Below are 16,362 nucleotides of genomic sequence, written 5' to 3'. Positions count from 1 at the left end.
GTTGTGATGTAGAGGTCTGTAGACTACATGACTCAGCTACCTGTTGATTCTGTTGTGATGTAGAGGTCTGTAGACTACATGACTCAGCTACCTGTTGATTCTGTTGTGATGTAGAGGTCTGTAGACTACATGACTCAGCTACCTGTTGATTCTGTTGTGATGTAGAGGTCTGTAGACTACATGACTCAGTTACCTGTTGATTCTGTTGTGATGTAGAGGTCTGTAGACTACATGACTCAGTTACCTGTTGTGATGTAGAGGTCTGTAGACTACATGACTCAGCTACCTGTTGTGATGTAGAAGTCTGTAGACTACATGACTCATTTACCTGTTGTGATGTAGAGGTCTGTAGACTACATGACTCAGTTACCTGTTGATTCTGTTGTGATGTAGAGGTCTGTAGACTACATGACTCAGCTACCTGTTGATTCTGTTGTGATGTAGAGGTCTGTAGACTACATGACTCAGTTACCTGTTGTGATGTAGAGGTCTGTAGACTACATGACTCAGCTACCTGTTGATTCTGTTGTGATGTAGAGGTCTGTAGACTACATGACTCAGCTACCTGTTGATTCTGTTGATTCTGTAGACTGTAGACTACATGACTCAGTTACCTGTTGTGATGTAGAGGTCTGTAGACTACATGACTCAGCCTTTGTGCAATAGAATGATGTAATGTTTCCTGGAACATGACTAAGAGCATCAAATTAAAAGATAAGTAAACCAAAACAGTTGTTGCAGCGGGTTTGTTGTCTTTGTGACCTGCCAGGCTACATCTTATTCTACATTGAACAAAACTCTAGCCTGGTCACAGATCTGTTTTGTGCTGTCTTGTCAACTCCTATAGTAATTGTCAAAGGTTGTTTACTTAGACTCTCTCTGTGTTGTTATCTTTCTAACACACCAGGCTATATCCTGTATTATACCCTGGATAAGAACATGCCTATAGATGACTGGGCTATATCCTGTACTACCCCTTGATAAGAACATGCCTATAGATGACTGGGCTATATCCTGTACTACCCCCTTGATAAGAACATGCCTATAGATGACTGGGTAACTGTTAGGGTTAATCAGTCTTCCTCTGTGTGTTGTTTCTCTACCAGGCTATATCATGTATTACACCCTGGATAAGAACATGCCTATAGATGACTGGGTAACTGTTAGGGTTAATCAGTCTTCCTCTGTGTGTTGTTTCGCTACCAGGCTATATCCTGTATTACACCCTGGATAAGAACATGCCTATAGATGACTGGGTAACTGTTAGGGGTTAATCAGTCTTCCTCTGTGTGTTGTTTCTCTACCAGGCTATATCCTGTATTACACCCTGGATAAGAACATGCCTATAGATGACTGGGTAACTGTTGGGGTTAATCAGTCTTCCTCTGTGTGTTGTTTCGCTACCAGGCTATATCCTGTATTACACCCTGGATAAGAACATGCCTATAGATGACTGGGTAACTGTTGGGGTTAATCAGTCTTCCTCTGTGTGTTGTTTCTCTACCAGGCTATATCCTGTATTACTCCTTGATAAGAACATGCCTATAGATGACTGGGTAACTGTTAGGGTTAATCAGTCTTCCTCTGTGTGTTGTTTCTCTACCAGGCTATATCCTGTATTACACCCTGGATAAGAACATGCCTATAGATGACTGGGTAACTGTTAGGGTTAATCAGTCTTCCTCTGTGTGTTGTTTCTCTACCAGGCTATATCCTGTATTACACCCTGGATAAGAACATGCCTATAGATGACTGGGTAATGGAGAGTATCAGTGGAGACCGTCTGACCCACCAGGTGATGGACCTGAACCTGGACACCGTCTACTACTTCAGGATCCAGGCTAAGAATGCCAAGGGAGTGGGTCCCCTGTCAGACCCCATCCACTTCAGGACGAACAAAGGTACGGGATGAGCAGCCTATCGTTAACCTTTCTCACAGTTGCTTTCAGCCTATCGTTAACCTTTCTCACAGTTGCTTTCAGCCTATCGTTAACCTTTCTCACAGTTGCTTTCAGCCTATCGTTAACCTTCCTCACAGTTACTTTCAGCCTATCGTTAACCTTCCTCACAGTTACTTTCAGCCTATCGTTAACCTTTCTCACAGTTGCTTTCAGCCTATCGTTAACCTTCCTCACAGTTACTTTCAGCCTATCGTTAACCTTTCTCACAGTTGCTTTCAGCCTATCGTTAACCTTTCTCACAGTTGCTTTCAGCCTATCGTTAACCTTCCTCACAGTTGCTTTCAGCCTTCGTTAACCTTCCTCACAGTTACTTTCAGCCTATCGTTAACCTTCCTCACAGTTACTTTCAGCCTATCGTTAACCTTTCTCACAGTTGCTTTCAGCCTATCGTTAACCTTTCTCACAGTTGCTTTCAGCCTATCGTTAACCTTCCTCACAGTTACTTTCAGCCTATCGTTAACCTTTCTCACAGTTGCTTTCAGCCTACCAGTTAACTACCTTTTTCCTGTCATCCTCACATCCAGCCCTGATTCCCAGTTGGAGGAGTCTCTCACTAATTATATCCTCTTGGTTCTGGCCATCCTCCTACCAGAATTTATTTATGGTTCCATCCACACCTGTTATTCCCAGCTAGCCTCTGACATGATTTCCTTCCACACATCATGTTTTGCTTGTAAATAAACAATCAATAATATTGGCCACGCTTGGTACTTTGGTGTTACTCAGAAGTCTTGCGGTGTAGTTTACAGTGCCTTCAGAACCTATTCATAGTATTCATAATTAACCAGTTCCACATTTTGTTGTGTTACAACCTGATATCAAAATGGATTTGATAAAACATTTTCTCACCCATCTTCACAATACCCGATAATGACAGTGAAAACATGATTTTAGAAGTGTTTGCAAATGTTTTTTGAAATTTTAAATACAGAAAATATCTCCTTTATATAAGTATTCACAGCCTGAGTCAATACTTTTGTAGAAGCATCTTTGTCAGCGATTACAGCCGTGAGTCTTTCTGGGTAAGTCTCTAAGAGCTTTCCACTCCTAGATTGTACAACATCTTTGTCAGCGATTACAGCCTTTCTGGGTAAGTCTCTCAGAGCTGTGAGTCTTTCTGGGTAAGTCTCTCAGAGCTGTGAGTCTTTCTGGGTAAGTCTCTAAGAGCTGTGAGTCTTTCTGGGTAAGTCTCTAAGAGCTGTGAGTCTTTCTGGGTAAGTCTCTCAGAGCTGTGAGTCTTTCTGGGTAAGTCTCTAAGAGCTGTGAGTCTTTCTGGGTAAGTCTCTAAGAGCTGTGAGTCTTTCTGGGTAAGTCTCTAAGAGCTGTGAGTCTTTATGGGTAAGTCTCTCAGAGCTGTGAGTCTTTCTGGGTAAGTCTCTAAGAGCTGTGAGTCTTTCTGGGTAAGTCTCTAAGAGCTGTGAGTCTTTATGGGTAAGTCTCTCAGAGCTGTGAGTCTTTCTGGGTAAGTCTTTCAACTTTTGCCCATTATAATCTCTGTCGAATGGATTGTTGATCATTGCTAGAGAATCATATTCATATTCAGGTCTTGCCAAAGATTTTCAAGTGGATTTCAGTTAAAACTGTTACTCAGCCACTCAGGGACAATCACTGTCTTCTTGGTAAGCAACTCCAGTGTATATGTGGCCTTGTGTTGTAGGTTATTGTCCTGCTGAAAGGTGAATTCATCTCCCAGTGTCTGGTGGAACGTAGACTGAACCAGGTTTTCTACTAGGATTTAGCCTATACTTAACTCCATTCCGTTGATTTTTTTTCCTGACAAACTCCCCAGTCCTTAATAATTACAAGCATACCCATAACATGATGCAGTCTCTACTATGCTTGAAAATATGGAGAATGATTCTCAGTCAAGTGTTGTAATGGATTTGCCCCAAACATAACACATTGTATTTAGGACAAAAACGTATTGCTTTGCCACATTTTTTTGCAGTATTACTTTAGTGCCTTCTATTGGAATATTAGTATTCTGTACAGACTTCCTTCTTTTCACTCTGTCCATTTAGGTTAGTATTGTGGAGTAACTACAATGTTGTTGATCCATCCTCAGTTTACTATCACAGCCATTAAACTGTAACTGTTTTTAAGTCACCATTGGCCTCATTGTGAAAACTCTGAGCGGTTTCCTTCCTCTCCGGCAACTGAGTTAGGAAGGACACCTGTATCTTTGTAATGACTGGGTGAATTTATACACCATCCAAAGTGTAATTGATAACTTCACCATGCTCAAATGGATATTCAATGTCTGCTTTTGTAAAAATAAAAAATAAATCTACCAATAGATGCCCTTCTTTATGAGGAATTGGAAAACCTCCCTGATCCTTGTGGTTGAATCTGTGTTTGAAATTCACTATTGGACTGAGGGACCTTACAGATAATTGTATGTGTGGGTGTACAGAGGTGGGGTAGTCACTCAGAAATCATGTTAAACACTATTATTACGAGGGGACACGGTTAGCACGGAAGCCCGAGAAGGCAGCCACAATAAAACATTTTGGGGGGGACACACGAGGAGATTGGCTGAGGCAGGTTGGAGACCTGAGGCCAACTCCTTGTGCTTACCATAAGGGAGCGTGGTACTGGTCAGGCACCGTGGTAGTGGTCAGGCACCGTGTTATGCAGTGGAGTGCACGGTGTCTACAACGGGCCACAGTCCGGAACCTCCAACGACGGGCCACAGTCCGGAACCTCCAATGACGGGCGACGGGCCACAGTCCGGAACCTCCAACGACGGGCTACAGACCAGAACCTCCAATGACGGGCCACAGTCCGGAACCTCCAACGACGGGCGACGGGCCACAGTCCGGAACCTCCAACGATGGGCCACAGTCCGGAACCTCCAACGGCGGGCCACAGTCCGGAACCTCCAATGACGGGCGACGGGCCACAGTCCGGAACCTCCAACGACGGGCCACAGTCCGGAACCTCCAACGACGGGCCACAGTCCAGAACCTCCAATGACAGGCCACAGTCCGGAACCTCCAACGACGGGCCACAGTCCGGAACCTCCAACGACGGGCCACAGTCCGGAACCTCCAATGACGGGCGATGGGCCACAGTCCGGAACCTCCAAAGACGGGCCACAGTCCGGAACCTCCAACGACGGGCCACAGTCCGGAACCTCCAACGACGGGCCACAGACCGGAACCTCCAACTACAGGCCACAGTCCAGAACCTCCAACGATGGGCCACAGTCTGGAACCTCCAACGATGGGCCACAGTCCGGAACCTCCAACGATGGGCCACAGTCCGGAACCTCCAACGACGGGCCACAGTCCGGAACCTCCAACGACGGGCCACAGTCCGGAACCTCCAACGATGGGCCACAGTCCGGAACCTCCAACGATGGGCCACAGTCCGGAACCTCCAACGATGGGCCACAGTCCGGAATCTCCAAAGACGGGCGACGGGCCACAGTCCGGAACCTCCAACGACGGGCCACAGTCCGGAACCTCCAAAGACGGGCCACAGTCCGGAACCTCCAAAGACGGGCCACAGACCGGAACCTCCAACGACGGGCCACAGACCGGAACCTCCAACTACAGGCCACAGTCCGGAACCTCCAACGATGGGCCACAGTCCGGAACCTCCAACGATGGGCCACAGTCCGGAACCTCCAACGATGGGCCACAGTCCGGAACCTCCAACGACGGGCCACAGTCCGGAACCTCCAACGACGGGCTACAGACCAGAACCTCCAACGACGGGCCACAGTCCGGAACCTCCAACGATGGGCCACAGTCCGGAACCTCCAACGATGGGCCACAGTCCGGAACCTCCAATGACGGGCGATGGGCCACAGTCCGGAATCTCCAAAGACGGGCGACGGGCCACAGTCCGGAACCTCCAACGACGGGCCACAGTCCAGAACCTCCAACGATGGGCCACAGTCCGGAACCTCCAACGATGGGCCACAGTCCGGAACCTCCAACGATGGGCCACAGTCCGGAACCTCCAACGACGGGCCACAGTCCGGAACCTCCAACGACGGGCTACAGACCAGAACCTCCAACGACGGGCCACAGTCCGGAACCTCCAACGATGGGCCACAGTCCGGAACCTCCAACGATGGGCCACAGTCCGGAACCTCCAATGACGGGCGATGGGCCACAGTCCGGAACCTCAAAGACGGGCCACAGTCCGGAACCTCCAACGACGGGCCACAGTCCGGAACCTCCAACGACGGGCCACAGTCCGGAACCTCCAACGACGGGCCACAGTCCGGAACCTCCAACGACGGGCCACAGTCCGGAACCTCCAACGACGGGCCACAGTCCGGAACCTCCAATGACGGGCGACGGGCCACAGTCCGGAACCTCCAACGACGGGCCACAGTCCGGAACCTCCAACGACGGGCCACAGTCCGGAACCTCCAACGACGGGCCACAGACCGGAACCTCCAACTACAGGCCACAGTCCAGAACCTCCAACGATGGGCCACAGTCCGGAACCTCCAACGATGGGCCACAGTCCGGAACCTCCAACGATGGGCCACAGTCCGGAACCTCCAACGACGGGCCACAGTCCGGAACCTCCAACGACGGGCCACAGTCCGGAACCTCCAACGACGGGCCACAGACCGGAACCTCCAACTACAGGCCACAGTCCAGAACCTCCAACGATGGGCCACAGTCCGGAACCTCCAACGATGGGCCACAGTCCGGAACCTCCAACGATGGGCCACAGTCCGGAACCTCCAACGACGGGCCACAGTCCGGAACCTCCAACGACGGGCCACAGTCCGGAACCTCCAACGATGGGCCACAGTCCGGAACCTCCAACGATGGGCCACAGTCCGGAACCTCCAACGATGGGCCACAGTCCGGAATCTCCAAAGACGGGCGACGGGCCACAGTCCGGAACCTCCAACGACGGGCCACAGTCCGGAACCTCAAAAGACGGGCCACAGTCCGGAACCTCCAAAGACGGGCCACAGACCGGAACCTCCAACGACGACCACAGACCGGAACCTCCAACTACAGGCCACAGTCCAGAACCTCCAACGATGGGCCACAGTCCGGAACCTCCAACGATGGGCCACAGTCCGGAACCTCCAACGATGGGCCACAGTCCGGAACCTCCAACGACGGGCCACAGTCCGGAACCTCCAACGACGGGCTACAGACCAGAACCTCCAACGACGGGCCACAGTCCGGAACCTCCAACGATGGGCCACAGTCCGGAACCTCCAACGATGGGCCACAGTCCGGAACCTCCAATGACGGGCGATGGGCCACAGTCCGGAATCTCCAAAGGTTCTGGCGACGGGCCACAGTCCGGAACCTCCAACGACGGGCCACAGTCCAGAACCTCCAACGATGGGCCACAGTCCGGAACCTCCAACGATGGGCCACAGTCCGGAACCTCCAACGATGGGCCACAGTCCGGAACCTCCAACGACGGGCCACAGTCCGGAACCTCCAACGACGGGCTACAGACCAGAACCTCCAACGACGGGCCACAGTCCGGAACCTCCAACGATGGGCCACAGTCCGGAACCTCCAACGATGGGCCACAGTCCGGAACCTCCAATGACGGGCGATGGGCCACAGTCCGGAACCTCCAAAGACGGGCCACAGTCCGGAACCTCCAACGACGGGCCACAGTCCGGAACCTCCAACGACGGGCCACAATCCGGAACCTCCAACGACGGGCCACAGTCCGGAACCTCCAACGACGGGCCACAGTCCGGAACCTCCAACGACGGGCCACAGACCGGAACCTCCAACTACAGGCCACAGTCCAGAACCTCCAGTTGATGGGCCACAGTCCGGAACCTCCAACGATGGGCCACAGTCCGGAACCTCCAACGATGGGCCACAGTCCGGAACCTCCAACGACGGGCCACAGTCCGGAACCTCCAACGACGGGCCACAGTCCGGAACCTCCAACGATGGGCCACAGTCCGGAACCTCCAACGATGGGCCACAGTCCGGAACCTCCAACGATGGGCCACAGTCCGGAACCTCCAACGACGGGCCACAGTCCGGAACCTCCAACGACGGTCCCCAGTTCCGAGACACAGTGTGCAGAGGCGGCACAGGATATCCTGGTCCAAGAGGTGTACTGGAGACCAGGAGCGCTGAGCCGGCACCGTCCGTCCTGGATGGATGCCCATTCTAGCCCGGCAAATGCGAGGAGCTGGAATAGAGCGCACCGGGCTAGAATAGCGCACCGACATCTCTGCATAACACGGTGCCTGACCAGTTACACTCCCAACGAGGAGATCAAGGCGCAGCTTGATTGGAATACATTCTTCTTTTATTAAAACGAAGAACACTAAATAAACAAAACAACAAAATGAACGTGAAGCTATATCTAACGAGTGCTGACATGCAACTAACCATAGACAATAACCCACAAAAACAAAATGGAAATTGGCAACCTAAATAGGATTCCCAATCAGAGACAACGATAAACAGCTGCCTCTGATTGGGAACCAATTCAGGCCACCATAGACCTACATTTACCTAGACAATACCAAAACCCCATAGATGTACAAAAAACCCTAGATAAGTCAAAACACACATACCACCCTCGTCACACCCTGACCTAACCAAAATAATAAAGAAAACCAAGATAACTAAGGCCAGGGCGTGACACATATCCTGGGCCAGTGTTCATAAAGCATATCAGAGAGCTGAACTAGGATCAGTTTTGCCTTTATACATAGATTATTCTGAATAGGCTGATATAATATAATAATCTGATCCTAGATCAACGCTCCTATTTTTATAACTCTTTAAGAATACGGTCTCTAGTTTAAATAACTAATCAAGCTCAGATATCTGATCTATTATCATGGCAATGAACATTTACAGTAAATGATAGAGAACCTCTGTTACAAGTTTTCAATATGAATCATTGTTATTATGTCTTACTGTAGTTGAGCTGTCAGAATATGTATTTAATTGCTGGTCTGCATTTATACATGTCATTCTCCTCAGCTCAGTTCAGTGCTTTGAGCCTTTTGTATCCTATTGAGGGAGCACGGAAATGGAAAAATAGATTTTAGAGTGTCGATCAAATGTAATAGAATAAGGGACAAGAGAGCAGGAGATAAAAAAAAAAAAAGCTATTTACACACTATTCACATATACATATTGTTATATACGGTACAGTTTCATTACATTTTTAGACAGAAGAGAGGCGCTGTGAATCAATATGTTATTTAACTGTTTGTTTAAAGTTAAACCTTCTTTTTTTGTGGTGGCAGAGCATTCCACGACGACACGGCTCTATACATAACTAAGGGACGCATTAAATCTGTTTTTTTTGGTTTGGCCATAGTGAAGAAACCCATCTGCTGCTGCATGTCTGTTGGAAGTGTATGCAAATAGACACACAAATGTTTTCCAAGAAAGACTGGAAGACAAAAGTAGTCAATTTCTCCTCAACCCTCAACCGTAAAAGACATTGATGCACCACCTTTAGAGGTCACTCTGATCTCCCTCAACCGTAAAAGACATTGATGCACCACCTTTAGAGGTCACTCTGATCTCTGTGTTGTAGACATTGATGCACCACCTTTAGAGGTCACTCTGATCTCCCTCAACCGTAAAAGACATTGATGCACCACCTTTAGAGGTCACTCTGATCTCTGTGTTGTAGATGTTCTGGCCGGCAGGTTGTTGGATCAAATCCCCGAGCTGACAAGGTGAAAATCTGTCGTTCTGCCCCTGAACAAGGCAGTTAACCCACTGTTCCTTGGCCCGTCATTGTAAATAAGAATTTGTTCTTAACTGACTAGGCGTGTTGCTTTGTTTTGAGCCAGCTGCAGCTTTGCTAGATCTTTCATTACTGCACCTGACCATATTACAGCACAATAATCAAGATGGGACAAGTCCAGAGCCTAAACAACTAGTACAGTGGATCTTTGTGTCAAAATCGCAGATGGTTTATTTTTTTAATTTTTTTTTTACAACAGACGTACCTCTCCCCCATCTTCACAACAACTTTGTCAATATGACTTGATAACTGACCATTCAATGTGAGTTCAGCTTCTCCAAGTTTTTCAATGGTCACACACCCTTTATGTACAACACCAGTTGAAGTCTAAGAGAATGTTTTGAACCTACTACAATGCCTTTGGTTTTTAGATGTATTTATGACCAGTTTACTGTTAATTACTCATTCTGACAATGACTAAGAGTTTCAGTGAGCTCACTGGCTGTAGGTGCTGATGTGTAGAATGTGCAATCATCAGCATACAAAGTGATTTTAGCTTCTCGTAAGACAAGTGGCATATCAAAATAAAGAAGAGTAACGGCCCAAGGGAGCTGCCTTGAGGGACACCGCACGGTACATATCTGATGTTAGGGAAGCGTCCATTAAAGAATACTCTGAGTTCTATTGGATAATTAACTCTCCAACCATGTGATGACAGGTGATGTAAAGCCATAGCAAGTGAGTTTTCTTCAATAACAATTTATGATCAATAACATCAAAATGGCTGCACTGAAATTTAACAGTACAGTTCCAACTATCATCTTACTATTAATTTCCTTTAGCCAATCATCAGTCATCTGAGTCAGAGCAGTACAAGCCCTTCCCTATATGCATGCTGACAAGTCAGTAGTTAAACTTCTTCATTCAAAAGTATTTGTTTCAAACACAATTATCTCCGTCAGTTTACCAAGAACAGGCAGCAAACTAATTGGGTGGCTGTTAGAGCCAGCAAAGGGTGCTTGACTATATTTAGGTAGTGGAATTACTTTAGCTTCCTTCCACGCCTGTGGACAAACGTTCCTTTTGGCTTCGGTTAAAGGCATCGGGGTGGTGATAGTTTGTTAACACTCTCAATAGTTTTCCATCTAGGTTGTCTATACCAGGTGCCTTATCGTTATTGATGGATATCAAATGTGTTTCCACCTCCTCCCCATATACTTGACCACATTTTAATTATGAGATCTTCAATACAGAAATATGAGCAGTGAACATCACAGACACCATCTCTCGGTCTGTCATTTTCTCTCTGTTTCTCTCTGTTTCTCTCTGTTTCTCTCTCTCTCTCTCTCTCTCTCTCTCTCTCTCTCTCTCTCTCTCTCTCTCTCTCTCTCTCTCTCTTCACCCCATGGCAATCTTCACCACTAAATTGTTACTTGTTATTTCTCTCTTCCCCCTCTTTCTTTCCACCTCTATATCTCTCTTTCTCTATCCCGCTCTCTTTCTCTCTTTCAGTGGAACATCCAGACAAGATGGCCAACGATCAAGGTAAGAAGCCACACACAAACACAGAACCACACAAACACAGACCCACACAGACACAGACCCACACAAACACAGACCCACACAGACACAGACCCACACAAACACAGACCCACACAGACACAGACCCACACAGACACAGACCCACACAGACACAGACCCACACAGACACATACCAGACACACAGACCCACAGACACAGACCCACACAAACACAGACCCACACAGACACAGACCCACACCAGACACAGACCCACACAGACACAGACCCACACAGACACAGACCCACACAGACACGGAACCACACAGACACGGACCCACACAAACACAGACCCACACAGACACAGACCCACAGACCAGACACACAGACACAGACCCACACAGACACAGACCCACACAGACACAGACCCACACAGACACAGACCCACAGACACAAACACAGACCCACACAGACACAGACCCACACAGACACAGACCCACACAGACACAGACCCACACAGACACAGACCCACACAGACACAGACCCACACAGACACAGACCCACACAGACACAGACCCACACAGACACAGACCCACACAGACACAGACCCACGCAGACACAGACCCACACAGACACAGACCCACACAGACACAGACCCACACAAACACAGACCCACACAGACACAGACCCACACAGACACAGACCCACACAGACACAGACCCACGCAGACACAGACCCACACAGACACAGACCCACACAGACACAGACCCACACAGACACAGACCCACACAGACACAGACCCACACAGACACAGACCCACACAGACACAGACCCACACAGACACAGACCCACACAGACACAGACCCACACAGACACAGACCCACACAGACACAGACCCACACAGACTGTCACAAGAATGATTGTGCCATTTGTAACCATTAACATCTCCATAATTGCACTGCATTCCTATGAGGACAGAAATACTGGAAGTGTTAATCCGTACTCCCTCCGACATCACTTCTAGCAGGTGAAGGGTACTAAGGCCTACTTATCTGCAGGGAACAGGGAATGAAGGCCAATTAGCTGGCTGTTTTAATAAAGCATTACCACCATGAAAAAAAAAGGAAATTAAAATCTATTTTTTTTTCTCTCTTTCTCTCAAATTAAAACATGAAACAGACGTTCTCTCGCCTCTGATAATTCCCCGTTAGAAAATCTCAATTGGAAATGGGGTTCTAATTGAACCCTTGGAGTGGTAAATTGTCTTCGTAGAGAATGGTGTGGGGGTGGGTGGGGGTGTGGGTGGGTGGGGGGTGGGGGGGTGGGGGGGTTGAGAGGTGCGGAGGCACCTTTCGCTATTCTTAAAGATAATAGCGGGTGTTAAATGTCAGAGGCCTGCAGTCATTTCACTCTGTGCATTCCAAATGGTGCACAAAGAAAAAAAATGTTTTGAGGTACACTACTTCCGATCAGAACCCCTATGGGCCGTGTTCACTGTATAGGGAATAGGGTGCTATTTTGGAACATGACCATTGGCCATGGCCGAATACCCATACATGTGTGTCCTAAACAGTAAGCCGTTTGAGTATGTGGGAAAATAAATACAGTTTAATATAGTAAAATACATTCTATACATAGGCCATAATAGTATGTAACGTTTCTTAAATCGAGTAAACTTTTTACATTTTACATTTACATTTCAGTCATTTAGCAGACGCTCTTATCCAGAGCGACTTACACATTTTTGAAATGCCCCTGGATGTCTCATGTCGGCGTTGTTGACAACATCAAATTAGACACGGGGGCTGTGCTTCCCGAAATCAACGAACGGCGGGACACGACGCAATCAGAGTATAGTTGAAATGCCAGGATGTAATACTGATCTCAGATCTTCATCTTCGTGGAATTAGATGAAGACGTTTCCACGATGCATTGGAAGAGGTTGGCTGCTATAGTGATGGGCTCTAGTTCTGTTCAAGGAACCAACAACACAAACTAGGCTATTTAATTGGTAAGATGTCCGAAGCTCCTGAAGGTGAGGTTCGAATGTAGGCTCAGTAGTTTTTTTGTTCTCCTTATTAAACATCCACAGTATTGATTGTGTCGTAGGCTACATCTTGGAAAACAGAAGTCTTTTCTATTTGATTTTTTTTTGCCAAAATTAATTTTTTGTGTTTTACATTTACATTTACATTTAAGTCATTTAGCAGACGCTCTTATCTCATTGAAAAGTGTTATATTGTTTTATTGGCCTTCCTCTGAGCTTTTTAAACTAAATACTAAACTATTTTTTTTATTTCTGAATAAGTCGGCACCGGGGATTCGGGATGTGGCTGGAGGTGGTATTAATGTCATGTTTATCAAACCATTGATTTGAATGGATTGTTTTAGTGGTCACTCTGATCTCTGTTCCCACTGATCAGTGCTTTAGTTTATAATGTTGTTGTCCACCTTTAGAGGTCACTCTGATCTCTGTTCCCACTGATCAGTGCTTTAGTTTATAATGTCGTTGTCCACCTTTAGAGCTCACTCTGATCTCTGTTCCCACTGATCAGTGCTTTAGTTTATAATGTCGTTGTCCACCTTTAGAGGTCACTCTGATCTCTGTTCCCACTGATCAGTGCTTTAGTTTATAATGTCGTTGTCCACCTTTAGAGGTCACTCTGATCTCTGTTCCCACTGATCAGTGCTTTAGTTTATAATGTTGTTGTCCACCTTTAGAGGTCACTCTGATCTCTGTTCCCACTGATCAGTGCTTTAGTTTATAATGTCGTTGTCCACCTTTAGAGGTCACTCTGATCTCTGTTCCCACTGATCAGTGCTTTAGTTTATAATGTTGTTGTCCACCTTTAGAGGTCACTCTGATCTCTGTTCCCACTGATCAGTGCTTTAGTTTATAATGTTGTTGTCCACCTTTAGAGGTCACTCTGATCTCTGTTCCCACTGATCAGTGCTTTAGTTTATAATGTCGTTGTCCACCTTTAGAGGTCACTCTGATCTCTGTTCCCACTGATCAGTGCTTTAGTTTATAATGTTGTTGTCCACCTTTAGAGGTCACTCTGATCTCTGTTCCCACTGATCAGTGCTTTAGTTTATAATGTCGTTGTCCACCTTTAGAGGTCACTCTGATCTCTGTTCCCACTGATCAGTGCTTTAGTTTATAATGTCGTTGTCCACCTTTAGAGGTCACTCTGATCTCTGTTCCCACTGATCAGTGCTTTAGTTTATAATGTCGTTGTCCACCTTTAGAGGTCACTCTGATCTCTGTTCCCACTGATCAGTGCTTTAGTTTATAATGTTGTTGTCCACCTTTAGAGGTCACTCTGATCTCTGTTCCCACTGATCAGTGCTTTAGTTTGTAATGTCGTTGTCCACCTTTAGAGGTCACTCTGATCTCTGTTCCCACTGATCAGTGCTTTAGTTTATAATGTTGTTGTCCACCTTTAGAGGTCACTCTGATCTCTGTTCCCACTGATCAGTGCTTTAGTTTATAATGTTGTTGTCCACCTTTAGAGGTCACTCTGATCTCTGTTCCCACTGATCAGTGCTTTAGTTTGTAATGTCCACCTTTGTCCACTTTATTCTTCACCTATCTCTGTTCCCACTGATCAGTTTGATCAGTTTAAAAGTGTTGGTTGTCCACCTTTTGATTTAATTGATCTATGTTCCCACTGATCAGTTACTTTAATATAATATATTGTCCACCTTTATATCTATATGTTATGTATGTATATATATAATGTCATATGTAAACTTTAGAACTCAAATCATCTGTTCCCACTGATCAGTGCTTTTTTCGGATAATGGACTTGTCTACAGTATAGGTCAATGTGATAGTCTGTTCCCAGCCTGAGGAGTGCTTTAGTTTATAATGTCTTGTCCAGCCTTTCAGGAGGTCTTTATATAATGTCGTTGTCCAGCCTGATCTCTGTTCCCACTGATCAGTGCTTTAGTTTGAGGAGGTCTATAAACCAGCCTTTAGAGGTCACCAGCCTGAGGAGGTTCCCACCTGATCAGTGCTTTTCCCACTGAGTTTATAATGTCGTATGTCCAGCCTTTAGGAGGTCATAACCAGCTCTGTTCCCACTGATCAGTGCTTTAGTTTATAATGTCGTTGTCCAGCCTGAGGTCACTCTGAGGTCTCTGTTCCAGCCTGATCAGTGCTTTAGTTTATAACCAGCCTGAGAGGTCACTATAATCTCTGTTCCTGATCAGTGCTTTAGTTTATAACCAGCCTGAGGAGGTCACTAATCTCAGCCCACTGATCAGTGCTTTATAACCAGCCTGAGGAGGTCTATAACCAGCCTGAGAGGTCACTCTGATCTCTGTTCCTGAGGAGGCTGTCTATAACCAGCCTTTAGGTCTATAACCAGTCTGAGGAGGTCTATAACCAGCCTGAGGTCACTCTATAACTCAGCCTGACTAGATCTATAACCAGCCTGAGTATCTCTGTCTATAACCCAGCCTGAGGAGGTCTATAACCAGCCTGAGCCTTTGAGGCTATAACCAGACTGTCCACTATAAGCCTGAGGAGGTCTATAAAGCCTGAGGTGGTCTATGACCAGCCTGATATATGTTATAACCAGCACTGATATAATATCTATAACCAGCCTGATATATCTATATGTATATGATGTCTATAACCAGCCTGAGTATGGTAAACTATAACCAAATAATCTGTCTCCGTCTTCAGTCCTTTTGAGGAGGTCTAAATCAGCCTGATGGACTATATGGTCTATAACCAGCCTGAGGAGGTCTATAACCAGCCTGAATGTGAGTAGTCTGCCTATAAGCTGAGGAGGTCTATAACCAGCCTGAGGAGGTCTATAACCAGCCTGAGGAGGTCTATAACCAGCCTGAGGAGGTCTATAACCAGCCTGAGTAGGTCTATAACCAGCCTGAGTAGGTCTATAACCAGCCTGAGTAGGTCTATAACCAGCCTGAGGAGGTCTATAACCAGCCTGAGGAGGTCTATAACCAGCCTGAGGAGGTCTATAACCAGCCTGAGGAGGTCTATAACCAGCCTGAGTAGGTCTATAACCAGCCTGAGGAGGTCTATAACCAGCCTGAGGAGGTCTATAACCAGCCTGAGGAGGTCTATAACCAGCCTGAGTAGGTCTATAACCAGCCTGAGTAGGTCTATAACCAGCCTGAGGAGGTCTATAACCAGCCTGAGGAGGTCTATAACCAGCCTGAGGAG

At 47.0% G+C, this 16,362-nt stretch overlaps 1 protein-coding gene and 1 long non-coding RNA gene across 2 annotated transcripts in view; both read left to right on the top strand.

The window, feature by feature from the left end:
- LOC118380388 (netrin receptor DCC-like) overlaps positions 1–16,362 on the top strand; it is a 689,822-nt gene that overhangs the window by 548,086 nt on the left and 125,374 nt on the right. The window contains exons 20-21 of the mRNA XM_052526014.1: positions 1,707–1,901; positions 11,157–11,189. Of these exons, the coding sequence (XP_052381974.1) occupies positions 1,707–1,901; positions 11,157–11,189 (228 nt within the window). The remainder of the gene's footprint in view (positions 1–1,706; positions 1,902–11,156; positions 11,190–16,362) is intronic.
- Positions 13,710–14,684, top strand: LOC127931650 (uncharacterized). Its single transcript, XR_008142133.1, has 4 exons — positions 13,710–13,819; positions 13,886–14,149; positions 14,216–14,413; positions 14,480–14,684. It is a non-coding gene; the product is annotated as an uncharacterized LOC127931650 (long non-coding RNA).

Source organism: Oncorhynchus keta, chromosome 9 (assembly GCF_023373465.1).
Source record: "Oncorhynchus keta strain PuntledgeMale-10-30-2019 chromosome 9, Oket_V2, whole genome shotgun sequence".
Classification (NCBI taxonomy): domain Eukaryota; kingdom Metazoa; phylum Chordata; class Actinopteri; order Salmoniformes; family Salmonidae; genus Oncorhynchus; species Oncorhynchus keta.
Note: the sequence above shows the minus strand (reverse complement) of the source record. Positions and strands in the feature narration are given on the sequence as shown.